The sequence below is a fragment of the Felis catus genome, chromosome A1 (genome assembly GCF_018350175.1).
Source record: "Felis catus isolate Fca126 chromosome A1, F.catus_Fca126_mat1.0, whole genome shotgun sequence".
Classification (NCBI taxonomy): Eukaryota; Metazoa; Chordata; class Mammalia; order Carnivora; family Felidae; genus Felis; species Felis catus.
In genome coordinates, this window is record NC_058368.1 from 66,563,554 (window position 1) to 66,588,831 (window position 25,278).

At 39.6% G+C, this 25,278-nt stretch overlaps 2 protein-coding genes across 6 annotated transcripts in view; one reads left to right on the plus strand and one right to left on the minus strand.

Moving 5' to 3' along the window:
- Nucleotides 1–39: 39 nt before the first annotated feature.
- Nucleotides 40–16,427, minus strand: TGDS (TDP-glucose 4,6-dehydratase). Of its 3 annotated transcripts, none has more exons than XM_019828546.3 (12): nt 16,198–16,427; nt 13,966–14,032; nt 12,918–12,986; nt 11,001–11,091; nt 8,562–8,623; nt 7,130–7,228; nt 6,019–6,078; nt 4,763–4,806; nt 3,961–4,126; nt 2,530–2,588; nt 2,005–2,102; nt 40–798 (listed from the first exon to the last, which is right to left on the minus strand). In XM_019828546.3, exons 1-12 carry the CDS (start codon nt 16,281–16,283, stop codon nt 713–715), a joined length of 987 nt encoding a protein of 328 aa, XP_019684105.2. In that variant the 5' UTR covers nt 16,284–16,427; the 3' UTR covers nt 40–712. The 3 variants fall into 3 exon arrangements, with proteins under 3 accessions (XP_019684105.2, XP_003980524.2, XP_006927417.2); XM_003980475.5 differs by having other exon boundaries at nt 8,481–8,623; nt 16,198–16,425; XM_006927355.4 differs by lacking the exon at nt 2,005–2,102 and having other exon boundaries at nt 8,481–8,623; nt 16,198–16,426.
- A 3,374-nt stretch (nt 16,428–19,801) lies between these two features.
- Nucleotides 19,802–25,278, plus strand: part of GPR180 (G protein-coupled receptor 180) — a 41,553-nt gene continuing 36,076 nt past the window's right edge. For all 3 annotated transcript variants that reach the window (XM_023252632.2, XR_002741714.2, XR_002741712.2), the window contains exons 1-2: nt 19,802–20,044; nt 22,681–22,839. In XM_023252632.2, the coding sequence (XP_023108400.1) occupies nt 19,900–20,044; nt 22,681–22,839 (304 nt within the window). In that variant the 5' untranslated portion in view covers nt 19,802–19,899. The remainder of the gene's footprint in view (nt 20,045–22,680; nt 22,840–25,278) is intronic.

Sequence of the window (25,278 nt, forward strand, 5' to 3'; positions counted from 1 at the left end):
ACATAGCTTAGTAAAAATAAAGCCACATTCTACATTAAATATGTTACAATAGTGATACTTTTATAAATAAAATCATTATAAATGGCAAATACATGATAAAAATCTCTCATATGAGATTACTCATATATAGTCCAACAACTGATTTTGAAAATGTAAAAACTACATCCTTCTTTTAAAAAACATTTAACTTAATTTTACAAAATTATCTAAAGTTAAAAAGTGCTAGATATGCTTCCATTGTTCCACTTTTAAAGCAATTATAGCATATCAGACCTTTAATAAAAAAGATGAATGAGGACAGACAGCTCATCCTATGTTGCCTAAAAATGGAAACTTGAGAGACTTTGTAGGCAGTGGGGAAGGTCGGGCAACTGAGTTCAGGGCCCGCGAAGGCTGTCGTCAGCGCAGAACTGGGCTCGGTCCTTGTTCTCAGAACCATGAGATTCCATTTTCCTGGCCCCTTCCTACGAAAGGTCTTTCTAGGCCTTCTGGTGCCTAACTTTCAGGAGAAAGGTTTTTGGAAAGAATCTTGAAATTTAAATCCTATGCCAGCACCACACCTATTCTAAAGATTGAGGTGTTTTGCATTCGAATTTTATGCAAAAAGTCATGAATCTAATTCCAAAAGAAAAGAGGACACCTTTTGGTCACTTGGTTTCCCATGGCTTGTGGAGGTAGGATAATTTTCTTCTTTCTCTGAAAACTGTCTTGACTATACAAACGGTGGTTGTACTGGAAAGGGTTCCAATGCCTTTTCTGCATTCTTCCAGTTGTGAAAATTCTCTCTGTACCAGTCAACTGAGGGGAAAAAAACCAAAAGACAAAAATAAAAAACAAAACACTAAACACCAGTTAACCAGCATTTACTGAGTTCCTGCTAAGTCAGAAAAATCTTACCCATCAGCCACTCAGCTGACTGTACTCAGATTCTTAATTTAAGTAAGAATCAGTCTTGCCAAAGGGATGCCTAATGAAAACAGCTTGATTTTGAACCAACCAAGGTCATTAATCACAAGATGTTTCAGTACCCAAAAACTTAGATTTAAAAGATGGTTATCGTTTGTTTTCATTTCAAAAGTCATTCAATACTGAATGTGCTGGTATAAGTGCTGAAGAAATTCTGACTTTAAGAAATTGAGGGAGAAGGAGACATACGTCATTTGCACTGGTTTTAAAGCTATAGGACAAGTAATTTTTTGTTCAAGTAAATGTAGCAATACAGCATTCCAGGCACAATGAGAAGGTGTGATTTTTCTTCTGTTAATATGTAAAGTCATTTTATATTGTTATATTATCAGGAAAGTTTTTCTTAGTTAAAAAATGATAAATTATCTTTGAATTTGCTTTCAAAAATTCAGCACAAGTATTCTGTATGTCAAGCTCTGAATGAAGACTTTTTCTCTACATGTGAGTTTATCTTTTCTCATGAATACATTTTTAAACCGAACTTTAACATATATATATACAGATTCTATACACTTATTTTAATGGACATTTCTTCACACAACTAAATTTTGTTTGTTTCAATGTAAAAAAGGCTTCAGACATCCAAAGACTGCAACTGTCCAGATGTCATCAAATCTAAGATGCCACTGAGGTTAAAATGGACCTGTAAACGTTATTTTACATGTTACCAAGAAAAGAAAGAAAGAAAGAAAGAAAGAAAGAAAGAAAGAAAGAAAGAAAGATGCAATAATAATAAGACATTTGTGACTTTAAACCACATACCTTTAAAGGATGTGAAAAATTTGCACCTGAGAATCAATGAAATAGGTTTCTGACAAACACTGATGAGACACAGGAAGACTCATCAGAAGTCAGTCTGTGAAATTCAAGATGCTTAGGAAATAGATTACTATGGCTGGAAACATACTAAATGTAACACTTTGAAAAGTGGAAAGGATTCATCACAACATTCTACTGAATTTAGAGTGTTCTAAAAATAAATTACTTTTCCTTTAAATTTTTCTGAATCTCCCCCAAAAGGATCAATTCATAACGTACTTGTCTTTTTTATTCCTTCTTTCCAAGGCACTTTGGGTCTCCATCCTAAACCATGTATTTTTTCTGACTTCATTGGATATCTCATGTCATTGGTAGGTCTTAGAAAACAAAACAGATTTAAAATGACATTGTGGATATATATTTACAAATGTAAATAATGTGTGTCCATGAATCTTTACCATAATTCACATTTTTCCTTAAAAAAATTCTCCCTGAATTTATTATAGAAAATTTGTAAAATAAAGTACGTTAAAAAAAAAATCATCTATAATCCCAGATGCCGAACCCTCTCCGTGGCTTATCCTTTTCTGATTTCAGCCACGATCTGGGTTTGAATGCAGCCCATACCTATATGTTTGATGAGTGAATAAATAAATACACATAAACTTATTAGGGCTCCTATGTTCTTATAGCAGAAAATTAAAGAGAGATAATGGTAGCTTCTGATTAAGTGAACATATCTTAGAATTTTATAAGTATCTAAGATTTCACAACTTTTCCCCAATATTTTAGCTTATTACTCACCTATCATTAACATAATCCACCCAGTTTTCCATTTCAGACTCTGAATTGGTCTCTTTGATCTGTGAAAATGGATTGTGTCGGATTACAAAATAAGACCAGAGAATAACAAAAGTATTACATAGCTGATTTAAAAGACTAGAAGAACAACCCCTTCAAAGTGGGGGAGACAGCTAAAATGAACAGCATTTTAGTAGACTTCCCATATTTTATAACCCAAATTCCATCTGAAGCTCAGCAAAAATACACACTGCATAAACTATGGGAAAAAAATTAACTTTTTTGACTTTTGGTTATTACTCAGTGTTGATACTGTGATTTATAATAAGAAATATATATTTGGTTTTTATCCCTGTTCCTAAAACCCTTGGAATTTCCTAAGTGATGAGAGATAAAGGTGTCTTTTGCTGTTCATAACAAGCCCCTTTTAAGCACACCAGAGTTTATGTTAATGAGTGAATTTTGGAAAGCCCCTAAGGAGGGGGCTGGTTGCCAACAGAACCAACCATATGTTCAGAGCGCTGGAGATTGAGTTACTCTCCAGTGGTCAATGATTTCACCAATCATGCCCACTTAATGAAGCCTCCATAAAAAACCTAAAAGATGGGGTTTGGAGAACATGTGGGCTGCTGAAAACATGGAGGTGCTGGGAGGGTGGTATGCCCAGAGAACATGGTCAATCCACAATCTTTCCTCCTCCTTGGCCCCAGGCTGCTCCTCCATCTGACTATTCCGGAGTCACACCCAGTGTGAGAAGCCAGCCATCTAGAAAGTAAACTGTTTTCCTGAACTCTGTGAGTCACTCTAGCAAAGTACCTCTGATTTATAGCCAGTTGGTCAGAAGCACAGGCGATAACCAGGTTTTGTGACTGGCATCTGAAGCAGGGGATAGTCTTGTAGACTGAGCCCTTACTTAATCTATGGCATCTGAAGCAATTTCCAGGCAGATAATGTCAGAACTGAGTTAAATTATAGGCTACCCAGCTTGTGTCTGAGCACTGCTTGGTGTGGAAGGCCCACATGGTTGGAGTCCAGAGTATTCTGAGAGTGGTATAAAGGAAGAGTTTCTATACACTGAATCCTTGAGATCTATATTGATGTGCATTAATACGTACCTACACTCATAACTACAATTATTTCTATATCACTGATTCTTAAGACTAGCACATACAAGTTTATATTGCTGATATTGAGATATTTGTTATAATGAGTATCTACATTTAATGTGTTAGGATTTTTATTTTCCTGAAAAGCTGTTATAAACGAGTGATATAATTTCAAATAATGACATATCTTCACGTACATTTCATTTTTTTACACGTTTACTTTCCAACTGAGTAAACTGTAAACTGTTGATTTTGACTACCTTAGTGATTGCTACCACTAATTTAGTGACAATTTTGAAAACACGACCTTTCTGCAATATATACATACCAGTTGTATTAGTTCTTTGGCAAGCTGGAGAACTGACATTTCAAAATTGGTTCCGATGTTATAAATTTCACCTGGTTTCCCCTTCTTGAGGACAGTGAGAAATGCTTCTACTACATCGGTAGCATAAAGGAAATTTCTCGTTTGAAGCCCTGATCCATGGATGCAGCTAAAAAGATGAAATGAAAGGGAATCACAACGTATAAAAATGTAAGCTCTCCCAAACCAAGGTACCACAATGACTGTGTACATTCTAGAGCAGCCAATTGCCATGGGATCCTAGAAATCTTTTACTGAAAACACAAAGTCTCAAGACTTTTCTAAATTTTATCATAATTTGTAAATGATCTCCAAACCTCCTTCAGCACTCAGCAGGAAAGTGGCAAGCATCTAAGTGACCCCTGAGAAATAAGTTATTCATCAATTTTCTGCCTTAAATTAATTTTGAAGAAATCCATATAGCTCTGTGAATTAAATAATTCCTCTGAAAAAGTAAAATTATATAAAGATAGATGTCAAATTTTAATGCTAAAATTCAAAGTTCTAGGATACATTATTTAAGAACTGAAGTTATAAAAAAAAAAGGTTGCAATGATGTTAGTAAGTAAATTACAAAGATGGATAACAGATGGTAATTATTTAAAAATCTGTCACATCGATTGTAGAAGGAATTTGTAAATTTGTTGAAACATTCAATCCTATGGCCTTCAACTCTTAAGACTTTGTGATTTTCAAGACTGGCTGTCACTGAATACTATCCATGTACCAGAAAAACATATGGGTACGAAGGTAAATGATAACATACCATTTCCTGTTGTGTTGTAGTAAAGATATAAATTTTGGAATAACCTAAAAGAATATTTAAATATTGTTTCAGACATTGGAAATTCACTGATCCATATGAATCTAACTCATCATATGATTAAAAGATGATTATTAAGAATTATACATAGGGATAAATTCTAATTTTTCTTACCAGTTCAAGAAGAAACCTATGATAATATTGACAAGTGAAAGAACTCTAAGATAGCTTCCTATTGCACAAAGATAAGTTATCTGCTAGATGAATATAAAGACAAAATGACACATAGTGTAAAAATTCAGAAGTCTTCATGAACAGTTTGCTGTCATCACAAAAGTTCACCTCGGATTTCATTAAGGGCAGGAATCCGATCTTACTCATTGCTTTGCATACAGCACCTACACTCAGCGCTTGTGAAATTAATAAAAAGTAAATCCCAGTGACACTGAATTCAAAGAAAATTTATGTTAAACGGGGCGAGCTATATTATTAAATTAACAATGCACCTCTGAAAGATACTCCCCAAATTAAGCAAAGTAGATATTAAGACCAGCAGATCATGACCCGGCCGGCCCCTTTCTTTGGGCTAAGAGATCAATGCAACCAGCTGGAAAGTGGAAAACCCTATCTCCAAATTTAAGCAGAGAAAGCAATGGTTACTTAAAATTGGGCTTAATGATACAGAACCAACTGCCCCGGTGTCTTCAGCCTCTTAACTACCTTTCTTTATTCAGTACTTGTACTACTTTCTGGAAGACGTTCAGGCCAGCCAACAATAAAGAGGATCAGGGGAACGATTAACCAGCTGATGGAGAGACAAATTTCTGTACCAGCTTCCCGCATTATGCTCTGACTAGCTCTGAAATTTCTAGACTGCAAACCAGGAAGGAGTCTTCAGCAGCCAGGACAGGAGCAATGGCAGTACTCTATGGTGCTTCCGAATCCTGCCAAGTACAAGGCATTTTCAGAAGGTCATCTCTCTGGATCCTTCAAAGTCCTTTCTGAGCATTTTCATTATCCCTCAATTTAAAAACCACGCTCCAAGGGCCTAAGGTCACACCAGCTGCTGTCAGGTTGGGACTTGAACTCAGGACTCCAGACTCTAAACCTGATGAGATTTGCCTTTGGCCTATACAGCATTTATAATTATGTACAATTACAGCAGAAATTATTCTGGACAAATACTGAGGAGAGATTATTTTAAATGATGAGAAGCTACGATCACTAAAGCACACTATGGATTCAGGAATAAAATGTACCTTTTCTGGATATTGATGTGGTCCGTAAACATTACTGCTTCGTGTGATGACAGCTGGAAACTTAAAGAGTTGTCGACATTAATGCAATAAGAGGTCCAACTGTAATAATTATCTAAAGACAAACAGTTCTAAAATTTGGGCACTTGCAGCTAAGTAACCCCACACATCTTAAGGACAGAAGTGAAGGGACAGTTTTCTAATGTAAGGTTCTTGAAAAGACAGGAGAGGATGGGAGTCAGAGAAAGGCAGGGGTTCCCAAAAGGAAGAAGAGGAATATCTACTTGGACAAGTGCAGGATGAAGAGAGATAGGGCCAGGTTTGTTAGGTTTGACAGCAGAAAAATTACAGAAATTTCTACCTGATGATTTCAGAGACTCTATCTTGGACCTCAGGTTTGGTTAGGATGTGAAACTGCAAGTTGTCTTTCTCTGAGGCACCAACCCTTACAAATAAAAGGAGCTACCACAAATGGGAAAAGGGCCAAAGTTATGGAACACAAAAGGCAAGGGAATGTCAACTCCCATTCTCGAGGAGCCAAGAGAGGTGAATCATGCAGAGAGGAGCATGCGGTAGGTCGTGGAACCTGCCCTCTCTCTGTCTTCTTTCCCCCGGAGGATTCTGGGAATCAGGATATTCCAACCAGGTTTTCCCTACAGCTCTAATTCTCTATGTATCACTGAAGTAGGAAAAAATGTATACAAATTATTGCTTTATTATTTTTTAATTTTTGTTTATTTTAGAGAGAGAGTGCAGGAGAGGGGCAGAGGGAGAGAGAGAAGAGAGAATCCCAAGCAGGCTCCACACTCATCAGGTAGCCGAACACAGGGCTCGATCCCATGACCGTGAGATCATGACCTGAGCTGAAACCAAGAGTTAGATGTTTAACTGACTGAGCCACCCACAAATTATTCCTTTAAATGATGAACTGAACAAGAAGTAGGTCCTACTTTGTCCACACAATATAGGAAATAAGTATTTTAAACTCCTTAGTATATAAACTGCTCAATCTAGGTCTTTAACTCTAAAAATGGAATGTTGCTAATCTAACTTGGAGTTTTAACACCTAAGTCCAAAGAAAAATTATTCAAGAGTTTCTGAAATCAGTTCTTACTTTATATCGTTCCCAGTAAGACTGTACAAAACACTCAGCAGCTGCCTTAGATGATGCATATGGATTTGTAGGTTGTTTGGGTGAAGATTCGTCAAATTCCTAATTTTAAAAAGATGCATTTAATAAATATGTATTATGCATAGTTTCTAAGTAGAAAAATCAGAAAACATATCACAAACCTTAAATATTAATTACTACATTTTAAAAAACATTTACTGGACCCCAACTACTTGCCTGGCATTTTTCCTAAGCGTTTTTTATATGGTAGCATTCACAGTAACCCTATAAGGCAGGCAGAGAGAACAAGTGCAAAGGCCCTGAGACAGAGTGCGTCCAAAGGTACCACAAGGAGGTTAGTGTGAGGGAAGAGAAATGGGAGTTGAGGCCAGAGAGCTAGAGGGAGGCCAGAACCTGTGGAACCCTGAAGGTCACTGAAACAACGTGAACATGTTTTGAGCAGAGTAATCCCATCATCTGACTTATATTCTAAAAATTGTTCTGGCTCCTGTGTCAGACCTGATGTAGGATAACAGGACACAAGAAGAAAAAAGGGTTCCTTCATAAAGATTGCAAAGAGAATTGAAAATGCTTCTCACGGGTGGGACTGGATATTGAGGAGAAGTGGTCAGGGTCTGCTTTTTTATTACAAGTTTTTTTCAAACCGCTTGATTTTTTTCACTTATGTGTTTTCATACAAACGTAACACAGAATGAGGTCACTGCAAACACTGACTGTGAAAAATATACATGAGAATGGAGCCATCTTTTGCATAGGAAGCATAATATGTACAAGTGATTTAAAAAGGAGAACAGATTCCAGCTGCTACAATAATTTCACATGCACCCCTTGACATTCCAATGCGCTATCCTGAATGGAAGAGAAGGGGAGTGGGCAGTATGCTCTGCTTGGCCCGTGGGAATGACATTCATCATGTCTGGACTGGGACAGAAAGGCGGGACGTGCTGTTCTCTGGCAAAAATACCGTCAGTCAAATTACATATAAATATGTACCGAGACTAGATGGTTGTTGCCATTTGGGCTGGTATTATTTTATCTGAAGAGAGGACACAAAGAAATGATAGTTTGGAGAGTCCTATAAGTGTGCATAATGACAGCATGAAAAAGCCCAGGGTAGGTTTTACTTCTTTTATTTTAATTTTTAATTTTAATTTAATTTTATTTTTAAGTAATTGTTTCACCCAACACAGGGCTCAAACTCACCACCTCAAAATCAGGAGTCGCACACTCCACAGACTCGGCCAGCCAGGCGCCCCCAGAGTAAGTTTTAATAAGACACATTTGTTTCATGGTTCATGGTAAGTGGGTGAAACATATACTTTTCTAAGCTTACCTTATCAAGACTGCCTCCATACACTTCATCTGTGCTAACATAAATAAATTTCTCCACTCTGGCTTCATGAGCAGCACTTACCAAAACATGAGTGCCGTAGACATTAACGTATGTAAACTCAAAGGCACGTACAAATGAAAGATCTAAAAAAAAGAGAGAAAAAGCTAGAACAATGCCACCCAGGGGACAAAACAAACACCAAACGGTAGACTCAGGTTTAAGGAAAGTTCTACTCACTTCTCTTCATTCACTACAACTGTAATAGTTTAAAAAAATAACAAAAACACATTGCTACTTACTATTGCTTTAAGCCGAAATTATAAAGTACATGTGAATTCTTAGAACCTAGAAAACTATCAGTGCTAAATTTGCAGGAAACACTGTTTTATTCTATTACTTTTTATGTTTGTTTATTCTGTCTTTCTCAAGAGGGTGCGCATGCGCACTCGCATGAGAGAATGTGTGGGGGAGGAACAGAGAGAGAGGGAGAGAGAATGCCAAGCAGGTCAGCACTGTCAGCACAGAGTCTGATGTGGGGCTCGATCTCACAAACCATGAGATCATGATCTGAGCTGAAAGCAAGCAGAAAGCTTAACCGACTGAGCCACCCAGGTGCCCCAGGAAACACTTCTATTCTAAAAAAAAAAAAAAAAAAAAAAAAGACATCTAAATTTAAAATTGTTCTTAAATTTGAAACTTGAAACATCTAGTTTCTACTAATAGAGGGCTAGGCTTTTCAGATCAACCTGCTTTTGCTGAAAGAACAATAAATGCTAGATAAATTATTTTTGAAAATAAATTTACTTTGAAGAATAGATTCTCTATAACCTGGGAATGAGGGGAACTTTACTAAATATGGCTCACAATCCAGACGTAAAAGGAAAAAAACCTGCTAACTGTGACTACATAAAAGCTCTTACGCAGAAAAAAACAACCAGAAATCTATAGAGTAAAAATACAAATAAATGACAAACTGGGGAAAATACTTAAACTTTTCAGAAACAAAGGGCTAGTATATTCAATTTATAAAGAAGTTATAAGAAAATAAAAAGGAATAACCCTATTGTAAATGGATAGGAGACATGAACAAATAGTTTAGATAAGAAATACAGAGGTCGTTAAGCTTAAGATGCTCACCCTGAATTATAATAATGAAAATCCAAAATGAATACTGATAGATACCACTTCTTACCTACCAGATTGGCAAAAATTTAAGTTTGACAATAACTTCTGTTGGTGAAGCTATAGGGGAAAGATACTTCATGCATTAGGAATAAGAATGCAAAGTGTTTTCAACCCCTAAGGAAAGAAACTTCCCAATATCTAGGCAAACTGCATATGATTTTACCCCCTCAATCCTGGTTATTAGGCTCAACTGTGTTCCCCCCAAATTCATATTGGAGCCCTAACCCCAAGTACCTCATGGTGTGACCATATTTGGATACAGGGCCTTTAAAGAGGTAATTAAACACAACATCATTCAGGTAAGCCCTAGTCCAACATGACTGGTGTCCTTAAAAGAAGAAATTCTGACACAAAAAAACACTAGGGAAAACCAGGTGAGGACACAGTGAGAATGTGGCCATCCGCAAGCCAAGGACAGAAGCCTGAGAAGAAACAAACCCTGCTGGCACCTTAACCTTGGACTTCAGCCTCCAGAACTGTGAGGAATAGAATTCTGATGTTCAAGCCCCCCAGCCTGTGGTATTGTGTCATGGGGGCCCTAGCAAACTAATCCACTCTCAATTCTTGCTTCTAGGAATCTCTACCCAACATCAATTGACAAACATACAAACGGACACTACCCAAGGACACAGGCACAAAGCCATCCATTGCAGTGCCATTTAAATAGCAATGTGTAGGAAATAAACCCAACTGGGGTACGTATATGCGATGGAATGTATGAAAATAAAAAGGAATGAGGAATATCTCTATATCCTGTTTAGAATAATCTCCTAGATATACTGTAGAGAAAACCAAGGGAAATGATAATTTTAAAATCAGGTAATAAGGCAGAGTACTACTACTAATGAGAATTTAGCAACACTCTATCTTTTGTTTAGGTGATGACTACATGGGTATTCACGTTATCACTATTCATTTCACTTTACTTCTAAATTCTTCTGAATGTATGGTATGTTTCAAATTATGAGATGTTAGACAATTAGAAGAGATCTCAGATGCACATAACAGTATAGATAATGATAATATGTTCAACCGTGTACCTACCACCCAGCTTTTAAGAAACAACATAAAAAATGCAGTTGAAGGCCCATCTCCCCAGAAGTAATCACTATATTGAATTTGGTTACACTCAAAGTTTTAAGATAGCATTCAAGGTTATACTTCAACCTACATTATTAAAATTGTCCTATTCTCCTGGGGGAGCATGGTATGTGCTCTTTCAAAGACATATATATTAAGTACCTACTTATTCAACCTCAATGGTGGACTTTGATTTGGACTAGTCACTGGGAAAAAAATCTTCCCATCATAATTGTAACATAAAACAATGCTTACCTACATGTGTTTGCGCAGCAAAATGTAGCACTATATCTATTTTCTCTGTTTCAAAAAGCAGTTTCACAAAGTGAGAATTACATATGTCACCCTATATAAAAAGCAAACATGAAAAAACTAAGTTTCATTGAGCACTGTCATTCGTAATAACCATTTTACTACATGAACCAAAACAATGATAAGAAAATAGAGAATAGAGAGAATAGAGAATATCTTGAAAATTCAACCAAAGGCTCAAGTAAGTATAGTAATGAAGTATTTCTCCAGCATCCTAGGATATAAGATATTCAGTTCAAGATGCTTTCTTGTAAATAAGTTTTTAAAACAATATTTTATTGAGCACCAACTACTACTAAAAACTGTGCTGGCTTTTTCCCGTAACATTCCTGCCAACCTCAGGTCATTATGTTAACAGGAAACTTTTTAAACATACTTTTTTTTAAGTTTGAGGTAACCATTATTGAAATATGTTTAAAGTCTGACAACCAGATGACATTTTGAAAAATGTATTTTACCACAACTAAGTGAACTGTGAATTTTTTTTTAAGTTTATTTATTTATTTTGAGAGAGACAGAGACAGAGTGAGTGGGGGAGGGGCAGAGAGAGAGGGAGACAGAGAATCTCAAGCAGTCTCCAGGCTCTGAGCTGTCAGTGAAGAGCCCGACCCAGGGTTCAAACTCACAAAAATGAGATCATGACCTCAGCTGAAACCAAGAGTCGGACACTTCACCAACTGAGCCACCCAGGTGCCTCATTATGAGTACTTTTGATGTTGTGTGTATATTTAATTCTTCTAAAAATACATATTCTCAACAATTCTTTAATGACTGAAATACTTTCATATAGAAGAAAAGAATTATAAAATGTTTTCTCAGTATATTCTTTACGATTTGTGGTTAAAAAGAGACTTTGTAGGGGCGCCTGGGTGGCTCAGTTGGTTGAGCATCCAGCTTTTGATTTCGGCTCAGCCTGGGCTCCACACTGAGCATGGATTCTGCTTAGGATTCTCTCTACCCCCCTTCCCCTCTCCCCTGCTCACACATGTTCTTTCTCTCTCTCTCTCTCTCAAATAAAAATGAAGAAAAAATTTTTTTAATTTTTAAACTTTTTTTTTTAATTTACTTTTGAGAGAGAGAGAGACAGAGTGTAAGTGGGGGAGGGGCAGAGAGAAAGGGAGACACAGAATCTGAAGCAGGCTCCGGCCTCCAAGCTGTCAGCAGAGCCTGACACGGGACTTGAACTCACAAACCTTGAGATCATGACCTGAACCGAAGTCAGATGATTAACCAACTGAGCCACCCAGGTGTCCCCCCAAAAATTTTTAAATAAAAAATTTTTAAAAGAATTTATAGAATATCTCTAAACCCCCCCCCCCCCCCCCCCCCACAAATCATGAGTTAAATAGTTTCATCTGACATTAAAATTTCCCTTTGCAAGTCAATGACCTGACTCTCTGGTTTATACTTTGGACTCATCTAAGGGTGGCCAGTAAGAATCAGCCTTCCAGAGCCAGTTAATCCACCTTCATAAGAGAAGACTATCCCAGGGGCTACATGGTGGGCTTTTTGACTATTGCCTGGCCTGAGTAACATTCCCCTTTACACCAATCTCTTTAAATCCCAGCAAGGCCTTATCAAGAAGGCTGGTAAGGACCTAAAAAATAACAAACCATTTAAGTTCAATCAGCTACCCATAGATCTGCCGATGTGCCCAATGTCACATGCTGCTTTATATGTGGTATCGATTTAAAAGTGGTATTCTCTGTAGCATGTTGTACTTCTAGAAATTAAAAGGTCTTTAAGAAGCATACTTTCCATGCCTACATTACACAAGTTTGCAAAGTAGAAAGACAGAATGTCTGAATGGCTAAAGAGGCACAGTAAAATAATTATATAATTATAAGAAAACTCTCATACCTGTATAAATTTGTAGTTTTGTTTGTTAGAAATGGTTTCAAGATTCTTCAAGCTTGCACAGTAATCCAGCTTAAAATAAGTAAGTGAGGAATGGGAGAGAAACAACAGAAAAAGTGATAATAGCTTTTCCTATAAGATATCAATTTATTTAAGACTATAGATGTTCTGCTTGTAATACAAGAACATGTCTTCTTAAAGTGTTTGCTCTTTGTGTTTTTAGAAGTCTCTGATATGTTAAAAAAAAGTATTTTAAAAAGTGTAATTCTGCTACCTTTTTAAAATTCAAAAAAAAATTATTGTAGAAACCCCTCCTTTAAAAAATTTTCCTGCCCACCTGTGCCTCCAACCATCAGAAAAGCTTACCATTTCTTACTGCAAAGGAATTAGTAATTGAAAACAAAGACACCTGTGTTATGCATATTATGACTGATCACACTGTTTCCTGAGTTAACTGTTGGTAAATCAGTGTACAGATGGGGAAAAAATTACTGTCCATGATAGTAAGGTAGGCAAAAATTGATAAGCCCCACATATTATTCTTTGTTTATGGACTATTAGTATTATGTTTTATGACATTAAGGTAGCTATCTGCATCTTGTGTTTAAAATAAAAATTCCAGTGATTACCAATCATGGCTTTTGGACTCTGCAAGGAGACTTCGATTATTACTGAAAAATTCTCAAAACTGAATTAACTTTAAGAAATAAATATGTAATTTTCCAGGAGGTGGCAGTTACAAAATCAAATAAAACAATGATAAAATCAGATAAACAGAGTATCCCAACTCCAAAAAAAGTTAATAATCACAAGATTACACTACATATTAAATTTAGGGTTGAAGATTTTCTCTTGGTAAAAATACTGCACTTAAAACCTTTAGTTTATAGTTTAAATGGACTAAGATTAAACACAGCATGATCACATGACTATGTAGGCCCCCCTAAGTTGCTCAAATGACTAAATAAAAAACTAAAATATCAGCATAAGATTTTAACATTTAAAAAAGTACATCAATGTCAGTGCATGAAACTCATTTTATAAAACTCACCTTGTCTAGATTTATGATCATATAGTTCGGATAATCTTGTACTAAAGAGACAATCACATGTGATGCGCTGTAAGAAAAAAGTATATTTTGTTAGAAAACTTAACCTTTTCCCTAAACTAAACATTTCCTAAACATTACCCTAAGCTGTCGAGTATTAGGAAACTATTCAAAGATACCTTTTCAGTTTCTGCAAAATAACAGAAATAACATAGCGATACTGAATACATACTCCCCTCCACTTTTCACTAACTTTCTCAACAGTATCATCAATAATCAGCATCGATATATGGATATGCCTTTGCACTGTGGGGAAAAGAGAATTTACTGGTCCTGGGTATAAGAAAAAATTAGTTTGACCAAATGATTTTGTCCATTTGTGCTTTGCGTGTGGGAATAAAGCAGGGTGATAAATACAATGGGTGGTGGTCAGTACAGATAGACTGAAACTATCACGTACCTTTTAAGGGACTTTAGGTATAACTATGCAAAAATTAAGTTAGTATGAGCATAGGAATTGTCTATGTTCACAGCACCCCTACTACAATTTCTATCTCTTGGTATAAGAATTTAGTGGTGTAAACCAGCATCCTCAGAATAACATGGGTTTCCAAGGCTAATAATGGCTGAGGCCATCCTGAATTGGATAGCCTCAAAGTGGAACCGGAGGCATCTCAGTGAGATGATTCACCAGGTTTTCTCATACACACTAAAACACTGGGCCCCCAGGAACAAGGGCAGCCCTTGAACAAATTATGAACTCAGACTTTTGTATCTGACGGCCCTTTCACAGCATTTTCTAGGACCTGCCCTTCCAGGACCAGCACTCTCACACAAGTTCCACCCTTTCATGCTCCTCTTCTCATTAAGTAACCCCTGCCTGTCTGGTACCCTCCTCCAAATCACAGTCAGATTAGAAGAGCTTATTTAAGGTGCTAATGGGGGAGGTTATTCCCATGTTTCTCTTCTTCCACTAGACACTGGGAGTTTCCTGTTGGTACCTGTGCATTCATCCGTTCAACAACTTTTGAAGACCTTCGTAAAATAAGCCAGGCATTCTTATAAACACTGGTTGAAAACAATAATCTCTGCCCTCATCGGTTTACATTCTGGAGTGGGGATGCAGACAATAAGCAAGTAAACACTAATACGCAATATAATTTCAGGTAGTGATTACTGCGTTAGTTGAGAAAGGGGCTATTTTAGATAAGATGGCCAGGTAACACCTCTCCCAGGAGGTGATGTCTAAGTAGCCATCCGAATTGAGAGATGCAAGCGGCCTAAGCAAAGAGGAAGCAAGTGCAAAGGCCTCAAGACAGAGGAACGGGCCTCAGGTGTTTACAGGAACTCCAAAAGAGTAAGTGTGGCAGGCACAGAAAAGCAAAGAGGTAGAATGGCAGATCAGTTTGGAAAAGTAGGGCGTGGACACTTGAGTCTTGTAGATATGTTAAAGAGTTTGGGTTTTATTCTAAGTTTGACAGGAACCACTAGGGTAAAACTCTATGCACTTATTTACTTAATAAACACTGACTTCTGTGGGAAGAACAGACTTTAAGGGAACAAGAGTGGAAGCAGTATGACCAATTGGGAAGTAACAGTAGTAATCTAGGCAGAAGAAGACAGTTAGTGGACTAGGGTAGGAGGGCGGGGCGGGGGGTGGGGTGGCGGTGTGAGAAGTGTTTGCTTTGAAAGTAGTGAAAGAGGACTCACTGATTGAATATGGGTGTGAGAGGTAAAGAGCCATCACACATCTAGACCAGGTCAAAGCACTAACAGAGGGGTGCTGTTAAAGCCCGCTAACTAAATGAATGTGCTACTGTAACCCAAAAATGGTTGCTTGGCGCCTATATGTAGAAGGCCTGTGTACGGAAGGGGTGGGCTGGAGGCTGGGTCAGTCGAGGAAGCTTACTGCAACGTGGGTGCACTCAGAAGAGTGACAGGTGCATCCCAGGCCAGGTAAGAGGACAGACGGTACCACAACACTTTGGTTTTGGTTGGGAAGCATCTTAAAGAAGTCGGAGTTTCAAAGGAACCAAGACTTTTCAGGCGGAGGCGGGGACGGGGGGCGGGGAGGGGGGGTGATGGCAGAAGGTAGGCTGATCCTAGTCATGCGTTAAGACCCTTCCCATTTCAGACCCCCTAAGCTGGTCCCAAGTTGCCAAGAGCAAGTAGAGGTGCAGGAAAAGGTTGGGGTTTCTGGGGAGCCACTACTCGGCCAGCGACGCCGTTACCTACATGAAACCAGCACCCCCGGTCACCAGGAGCCGCTTCGCAAAGCTGCCGGGAGGACCCAAGGGCTCCACCCTGCCCGCAGCCGACATCTCCCAGCTCAGCAGTGCCTAGCAGCGTAAAGCGCCAGATCTGTACACCGTAGGTAAGTTCCACCGTGACTCTTCGCGACACGTCTCGCTGCCGCGACACGTCAGTGGGGTGGGCAGCAGCAGCTTCCGGAGCTGGGCCGACTTATCCCCGCCCACTGCGGGCTGGGCGGGGCCCGCGGGGGTGCGGGCGGCGCAGCGCTACTGCGCAGGCGCAGCTCCTCTCCGTTCAAACCCACCGGGTTAAGCGCAATTGGGGTGGCTGGGAAGATGAGGTCTGGTACGGTTCGTGACAAGTGACACCAGTATGGATCGGGTTTTTACTTAGATACGCAGATGTCGGAGTTATGAATGATTACCTTCTTTTCATTCTTGTACTGCAACGATCTCCACCAACTGTTTACCACCAGTTGAGCTGAGAACAGGCGTTCTCTTCTTGCAAAGTGTGGAAATAGGAGGTTAGAATTGCAAAATGCCTTTTACTTTGTTAATATTTTTACCGACAACGCAGGCTGCTGACCGTAGTGGTAAAGATATTTCCTAGATTCTGCCCTTACACTCCCTCTTTATCCCTATGCTCCAGCCTGCCTGCCCTTCTCGCTCTTCCTTGAATTTGTCAGGTCTGCTACTTCTCCTGGGCCTCTCCCCAGATGTCTGCCTAGTTTTTACCGATACTTCGTCAGTTCTCCGCCTGAATGTCACCCTTCTAGAGAGTCCTTCTTTGACCACCCCGATTAAGATAGCAAGCCCTACCCCAGCCCTGCAGAACCACTTTATCCTTCTTTCATTTTCTACATTGTGGTCATTGATGTCAATTAACTGCTCATTGATACTGCTCCATGAGGTCAGGGGCTCCGTTTTGTTTTTTGCCGTAATGCCCAGGCCATGGGACAAGGCCTGGGACAGAATAAATGATCAGTTAATGTTGTTGAATAGATGAATAGATAATGTTGGTTGTTGTTTTTTTTCTTTTTTCATGTAATGTGTTGGCAAAGTCTAAAAAGAATGAGAATACGCAGTATATGTGGAAATGCCATTTGTTACAACTTTTTTCAGGGGCAAAGTGGTAACATATATGAAAAGTTCAAATGTACATACCCTATGATCCCCAAATTCCATGATGTGTAATATAGATCATTGCAAATAAACACAAATATGTTCATTGCTATATTGCTTATATGTAGTAGTGAAAAACTGGATACAATCTAATATTAGATCCAGTCTCACCTTTTAAATACCATGGGCTGAAATAAACACTTTCAAAAGAATGTACGCACATGGAATGAGGACCAAAATATATTGTAGTGGATACTTATGGTTTTATCTGACCAGACTCTCCTACCCTTTATAATCACCCTAAATTGACCACTCCCCCACCTCAGGAAGGTCACAGGAGCATCGAACTCACACTAGGCCAACTGAAGCATCTTCCTGGGATTTGGAATTGGACTAAGGTTCTAGTATAATCTGGTTGCTCTTCTTGAACTCTTGAGGACCTACAAATCTGGGACTAGTTGGTGGCCATTTTCATTCAAATGAAGTGAGGAATCAAAAAAAAAAATCTGTCTTCAGTGAAAGAAAAACAGAGTTGATCACAAAGAGAAGAGACAGAAAGGGCCTCACAGCATTCATGGCCTATGTTCTGATTTTTTTTCCAGGACCAATTTTATTCCTGTCCTTGGTGTGCAAATACCATGTACATTTGTAACTACATGTCTAAAAAGATCTACCCTAAACTATTAACAGGGGTTACCTTGTTACCATATCAGGCAGGGCAAGGAAAAAATGAGGACTTCCATTTTTACTTCATACACTTTTGGCTGTGAAATTGTTTTTCTAAGTTACATGAATTACTTTTATAATAAAAAAGTGCAATTTTTAAAAATCTCATATTAATACCTTTAGTTTATTCCTGGTTGACCAGCAATATAGAAAATGTTGGGTATACTATAGAAAGCATTTCATCAAGTTTTTTTTTTTTTTCTAAATAGTGAGGTCTGTTGTGAGAAGTTGCTTATATGTAATGAAAGCATGTTGTGAAATAAAATAATTTATATACATTTATTCATGAAATTTTTGAGCTTCTGCTCTCATCAAGACAGATACAGTCTCTGACCAGATGAAGCTTCTTATATAATGGAGGATTAGAGACATCTAGAGACATTTACAACGCAGTGTAGGAAAGTAAGGGATTCTGGTTCCCAGGGTATCTAACACAGCCTTAGAGGTTTAGGAAATTTAAAAAAAATTTTTTTTTAACATTTATTCATTTTTGAGAGTGAGAGAGACAGAGCATGAGTTGGGGAGGGGCAGAGAGAAAGGGAGACACAGAATCCAAAACAGGCTCCAGGCTGGGAGCTGTCATCACAGAGCCCTACGTGGGGCTCCAACTCCTGGACCGGGAGATCATGACCTGAGCCGAAGTTGGGCACTTAACCGACTGAGCCACCCAGGCGCCCCAAGAAAAGTTTTGTTTGTTTGTTTGTTTGTTTGTTTAAGCCAATTGGGAAAGAAGAGTTAAAGTAGAAAATGGAAGGTGATGGAGAGGTTGAGTGGTAGACTAAGAGAAGCCTTCCAGCCATAGGGATCTGCAAGTGCTCCAGGCTCAGAGAGGACAACTTGGAGTGTTCTGGAAACTGACAGTGGCTCCGTAAGGATGGAGACAAAAAGTTGAGAGATGGAAATTTGAGAGCCTTGAAAGCTATATTCTAGAGTCTGACTTGTGTACTACAGGCGATCAAAGGCGTTTGAAGGAAAGTGATGCAGTCAGATTGCGTTTCCCACAGCTTTCTGTGACTCCAGGGTAGAGATGGGCTGTGTGTAACCAACTGGAGAAAATTAAGGCTGGTGCCAGATCACTTGCCACAGGCCAAGTAAGATGATGTATCCGCGATGGCCTGGATAGAAATGGCAGCGCTGCCTACCATCGCCGCCCAGAAGAGGCGCTAAATTGGCATGTGTTTCATTGAGATGATTGGATGTAGGGGTGTAAGCTATACTTCCCAGGTGTCTGATGACATAACTCAAGAAGATAGGGAACCTAGGAGGTTAAAATCGGTTAGAGGTGCCAAGAGAATTCATGCGTTAAACTTGGACGAGTACAGTTACGTGTCTTTGAGACATTAAAGCGGAAACGTCCAGCAGGTTGCATAGGCACCTAGAGCTCTGCCGGGGCTTTTCTTTTTTCGCCAGAAACGGTGCCATCGTGCGTTTCTCAGTTCTTTCCAATTTCCACACCCTCCACTCCCCCGAGAGCCCTCGGGAGCCGCGGAGGCGATCCCACGCATGCGCCGTGGCACCACGCACATAGACGGAGGGGGATACTTTTTCCGTAACCTGAAGCAACATCCTTCTCAGTCTCCATAAAAAAGGCGGGAACTAGCCAACAGGCTGAGGAGTGATGGGACGCGCGCCTCCTCACGTCCCGCCCATTTTAGCCTCTGATTGGTGGGTGTACTTGGCTCGTGGTGGAGGGACCTGCCACATAGGCTGTCAGTCTCCCGGGGGCGGGTCCGCGACGCCGGTCTTGCTCCCTCCTCCCCCACCCCCGGCTGCCGACGTGGGGAAGGCTGCCGCAGGCTGTTAGGGGCCGGGGCGTGGGTCCCGAGCGGGAGGGGGGATGGGAGGCCTGCGGCTGCTGGCGGTGGCCCTCACCTGCTGCTGGTGGCCGCCGGGCGGCCAGGGTAAGACCCTGCGGGGCAGCTTCAGCAGCGCCGCGGCCCGAGACGCTCAGGGCCAGAGCATCGGCCACTTCGAGTTCCACGGTAGGTGCGGGGGCGGGGAGCGGGATGCAGGCGCGTGGGCCCATCTCGCGGGCCGCGCCTCCCCACCTCGCTTCAGGAGGCCTGGAGCCGGCGGCGGCGACGCGGGAACCTCCCCCCTCTCCCAGCCCACCCGGACTCCAGCGTCGCTGGCAGCCCTCCCCCGACCGCAGCTGCCGGAATCTTGGGCTGCTCGAATGCCAGCTCTGGTGTTGCTGCTCCCCACTCCCTAGTCTGCACCCTCCCCCAGGAGTGATTGTGTTCTGCGCTTGGAACGCCGCTTCGCCAACCCTCCCCACACGCACGAAAGTACGGAGACTCTAATGCATCTTTCGAGATCCTTCCCTCAAGGAAGCAGGGTTTGCTCACCCCTGACTCAAACTGGTTGTAGACACTAAGGCACTGTACTTACGCGTTCATCGAAGCCCCAGAACTTAGATTTACTGGGTTTAGTTTTTGTTTTTAAGATCAATTTGCTCTAACCTCCTTGAAGCAGAGAAGTGTGGGAAACCAAATAAAACACCTGCTAATCTGGTGGTCACAATTGCTAGGTCAAATCGCCTAAAGTAGGAGATTGACTCTGGACCAGGAGGCCCGGAATTAACTTGACAGAAATGCTTGTAAGGGGGTCCTGGGAGCTTCATAATTTGTATCCTGTCTGGACCTTCTGAAATGAGAAGTGCATTTGATTCGTACTTTCTGGTCTCCCTCAAAAATCAATAATTCTTGAATGAATGAATTTGCAGTTCATTCTAATTTTTGCTTTATTTGCACTCTCGAAATTTAAGTGATTTTCTTGGTATGTACTCTTGCTACTCTATTTGACTAGTACTATATTGCAAATAATTATTTGCCTTGATGAGGTTGGGATCCTTGATTAATGTGGCTTTTAGCATGAAAAGACGCAATGTCAGACTGTGGTCCTAGAGAGGATTCTTAGGAGAAGATAATAGGAGCAAGAAGCTATTTTGTGTAGGGAATTTAAAGTATTGGGAAGGTACAGAATTGGTGATGTAAAGGAAGAGGAACCTGAATTTTTTTTTTTTTTATCTCAAAGTGTTTAAAACAACTGAGAAAAGAAAAGCAACCCAGTTTTCCAAAATCCAGTGTGGCACAGATCTTGGGTGAAGAAGAAACTCTAGAAACGGTTTTGTTATTATATTTTAGGTCACATTTTTAGTTTTTTTAATCAACTGGCTGTAACTGTACTTTGAATATTGACAGTGATAGTAAAGACATTACAATAAACGGCACAACCTGGACAGTGCTGGAAAATCTGGGCTATATGGAAGCTACAACCTGGATTATCACTCAAGACTAGCAGAGGATTTAGATGGCCAGGATATTTCATGATGCTATTTCATGAATATCATCATGATATTCCATAAACATGGAGGAGAAACATACGTTGGGAATCCAGGTGTTTTAAGGAAGATTGAGGAATTGAGTGTTCAAGTATATTCACACACACACTCTCATTGTGTGTATTTATTACCAATTTTCAGTGAATTTGAATTCAGTAGAATAATATTACTAAATTACACTGAAATAATAAACTCTAACTCAGTGCAATTTAAGATGGTAAGCCTTTGAGTCACTCTTAAAATTATTGATAACTTGGGGGAACCTGGGTGGCTCAGTCGGTTAAGCGTCTGACTCTTGGTTTTGGCTCAGGTCATGATCTCACAGTTTGAGGGTTCGAGCCTTGCTTTGGGCTCTGCACTGACAGTGCAGAGCCTGCTTGGGATTCTCTCTCTTGCCCTCCCTCTCTGCCCTCCCCTGGTCTCACTCTCTCTCTCCCTCCCTCAAAATAAATAAACAAAAAAATTAAAAATAAAATAAAATTTTTGATAATTTGTAATGTGATCAATTTATGTAGGAGACTTGGACATTCTTTGATACATACTGTACGTTTAAATTTATTTAAAATGTTTAATTAGAGTAAAATTATAATAAAGTGATGACAGCAACACAAGAATATATCTTAGAGTGAAATAAGTCTCCAGCTTTTCTTCTCACCTAGAGGCAACTACTTTTTACCATTTCTGTTAGGGCCTTAAATGTAGTTAGTGTGTGCAACCAGGCTCATTCTGTAGTGTCTTACAGTATCTATTGTTCTGGAAGTTCTTTTGTAAAAGTCACAGATGTCACATTTTTCACATGGTCTAAAATGTCTACCCCCAAACTAATTTATTTAAACTTTCTTGCTATTAGCTATGCTTATTTTTTACATTAAAAGTATAGCTAAATATTAACATACATGTTACTTTAGAAAACAAGACCAACTTTGGTGGGAAATTGCTGTAGATGGTTTATAAACAAAGATTAAAGCCATGTGGAGTGGTTCTAAAAATGAGGCAAAAATTCTGTGACAGTGAATGTCCAGATATAGTGAAATGTCATCAGTTTTCCTCAGAAGTAGATGGAGACACCACAGGTTAAGTTTGGATAATTAATATGAATAGTCTCTTGACTTGCCTCTGAATGGGCTGTTCATTCTCATGTGATCTACCTCGCTAAGTGAGATTTAAGAAAAATTCTTTAAATTCCTGTTTTGATAAATACAGATGTTGAATTGTCTTGTCATTTCAGTTCCATACAAGACCAAACTCGTTGATAATTTTTGTTTTAATGTCAAGGTGACCATGCTCTTCTGTGTGTCAGAATCAACAACATAGCAGGAGCTGCTGGGAAAGAAGCTAAACTCTACCTGTTCCAAGCGCAGGAATGGCTAAAGCTCCAGGAAAGCAGTCATGGTTATAGTTGCAATGAAAAATTGTCCAAAGCTCAGTTGACAAGTGAGTATCTCCTTTTTCTTTTGATCATTGGATCTGTTTTTTGACTCCTGAATGTTGAAGTCTGTTGTTTATATACCAAGATGTTTCATGACACATCATGCTTTGATGACATTTTGTCTAGTACATTTTAAGCTGAAGTTTAAGGAAACCGACTTTTTCCTTGATCACGGGGTAGAATGTCTTTTCCCTCCCTTTATCATTAAAAATTTTTTTTAAATATCTAGCTAATTTATAAAGGCATACTTTCATTCATTTGGACTTCTTACAAGTCACATAATTCACACCAGTATGGCAAATATATTTTGACCCAGTGGCAGCATGGGTCAAATGAATGATAGCATTTGTTGAACGCTTATTATCTGCTAGCACTGAGCAAAGCACTAAACATATATTATCTCAGTTAATTGTATAATTTAGCCCAAGTGATGCTGTTTTGCAACATGTTACTAGAACATGGGACCTAATCATGTGGTGACACAGTATGTCATCTTGGGATGTACAAGCACCACATCATTTGTAAACTTCTAGATTTGCCTCTAGAGAAGCTCTGCTTTTATTATCTTAGTTGCCTGTATCCTGGAGCCCTTCCATTCTCATCAAGACTATCCCATGTATTAGAGTGCACTATCCAGAATTAGTGCAACTCTTTTTAATTTCTGTATAAATGAAGGGCATATACCATGCTACCCATGTTACCCGCTGGAAGCTAATTGGTTGTAGAAGACATGAGAAATGTGAAACTTCCATTAGAAGAAATAGGAATTATCCCTCTCCTCTCTCCCCTCTCCCTTCTGTAGGGAAACAGAATTATCCTTCTGTTTCCCCTACTGTCTTCTGCATATCAGTGAGTCTCTGAATCTTCTTTTAATTAGTCAAGTAAAACATTGCCATTTCTAAACTTTCAGCCTTCCTAGTCTTAGCAGCTCTCTTAGGTCCCTCATAAGGTAGCTAGCTACAGTAGGATTAAGAGTAGAAGACCCCAGTCCTTGCCACCTCGTGTGGGGATCTCTTATTTAGATTTATGAGATGACATTAACAGTATGTTGAAGAAGTCTCAAATGACTGGATTCAGATATCAAAGAGACAGTTATATAAACTTATTTACCTCTCCCTTGAATTTTAGAACTAACCTGGGAAATTTGTGCAAATGCTCATTATCAGTTATCTTTTCCTTTCTATACCAATTTGGTCATCTGAATGTTCCACATATGTATAAAAAGTTCTGGCCTTCCATTCCTACTCCTTATAATGTCCCAAACCAATTCATCCTCTTGCCCATCTAGACCTCACCGTCTTCCAGTGTTCCCTGTTTCAGGAACCAACACCACCGTCTATCCAGTAAGCAAGCTAGAAATCAAGGAGTCTTCCAACACTCCATCTTTGACCTCTCCATCTCCTTCCAGTCTATCAGTGAGTGAACTCTAAATCTCTCTTGAATTCATCTACTTTTCTTCATCTCTGCCTCCACCACGTTATTCCAGTCTGCCATAATTTCTTGCCTATTGCAGTAGTCTCCCATGTGGCCACTGCTGCCGTGCTGGTGCCCCCCGGAACCAGAGTGATCTTTCTGAACAGAGATCACGTCACATTCACTTCTTACCACACTCATAAATCTGTCTTTTTCTACTGCTCTTAGGACAAAGACATGCCTCCTTAACCTGATTAGCAAAGCCAGCATAGTCTGGCCAGTGTTTGCCCCCCAGTTCCGTCTCACAGCATTGTCCCCTCCTGCCTCATTTTATCTGTGGGCTTGTTCTATTTCAGTGCTACTCTGGGCCTTTGCACAGGCTTTTCCTCTCTTGTCCTTCCTTCCCTTTTTGGCTCCTTCCTACACTAAGTTAACATGTGAGTTTTTATAGCTTGTTTTCCTCCACAGCACATATTATAGTTACCGCTTTTCATTTTATTTATTTGTTATAAAATCAGCGAGAGAAGCAAAGCTCTTCTGGTCTACCCATTCATTCATGCATACACTGGGCACTTTCATGCTTCATGTACTAGGCAAGGCACTTAGGATAAATCAGGGACTAAAATACACTCTCTTTGTCTTTATGGCTAGTGGGGGTCACAGGAATGAATCTGATCAATGTGAATAAATATGAAATTGCAATTGTGGTAAGTACTATGGATGCTAGTCACATGGTGTTAGGAGAATGAAAACATGTCTTTGTAGCTTTTACTAAGTATTTGTAGGATGAATCGTCATAGAGCTTAGGGCTTGAAGGGCTTTGGGTTTTGGTTTTTTGGTTTGTTTTAAAGTTTATTTATTTAGGGGCATCTGGGTGGCTCAGTCTTTTGGGTATCCGACTTCGGCTCAGGTCACGATCTTACAGTTTGTAGGTTCGGGCCCCACATCGGGTTCTGTCCTGACAGCTCAGACCTGGAGCCTGCTTCAGATTCTGTGTTTCCCTCTCTTTGCTCCTCCCCACTCATGCTCTG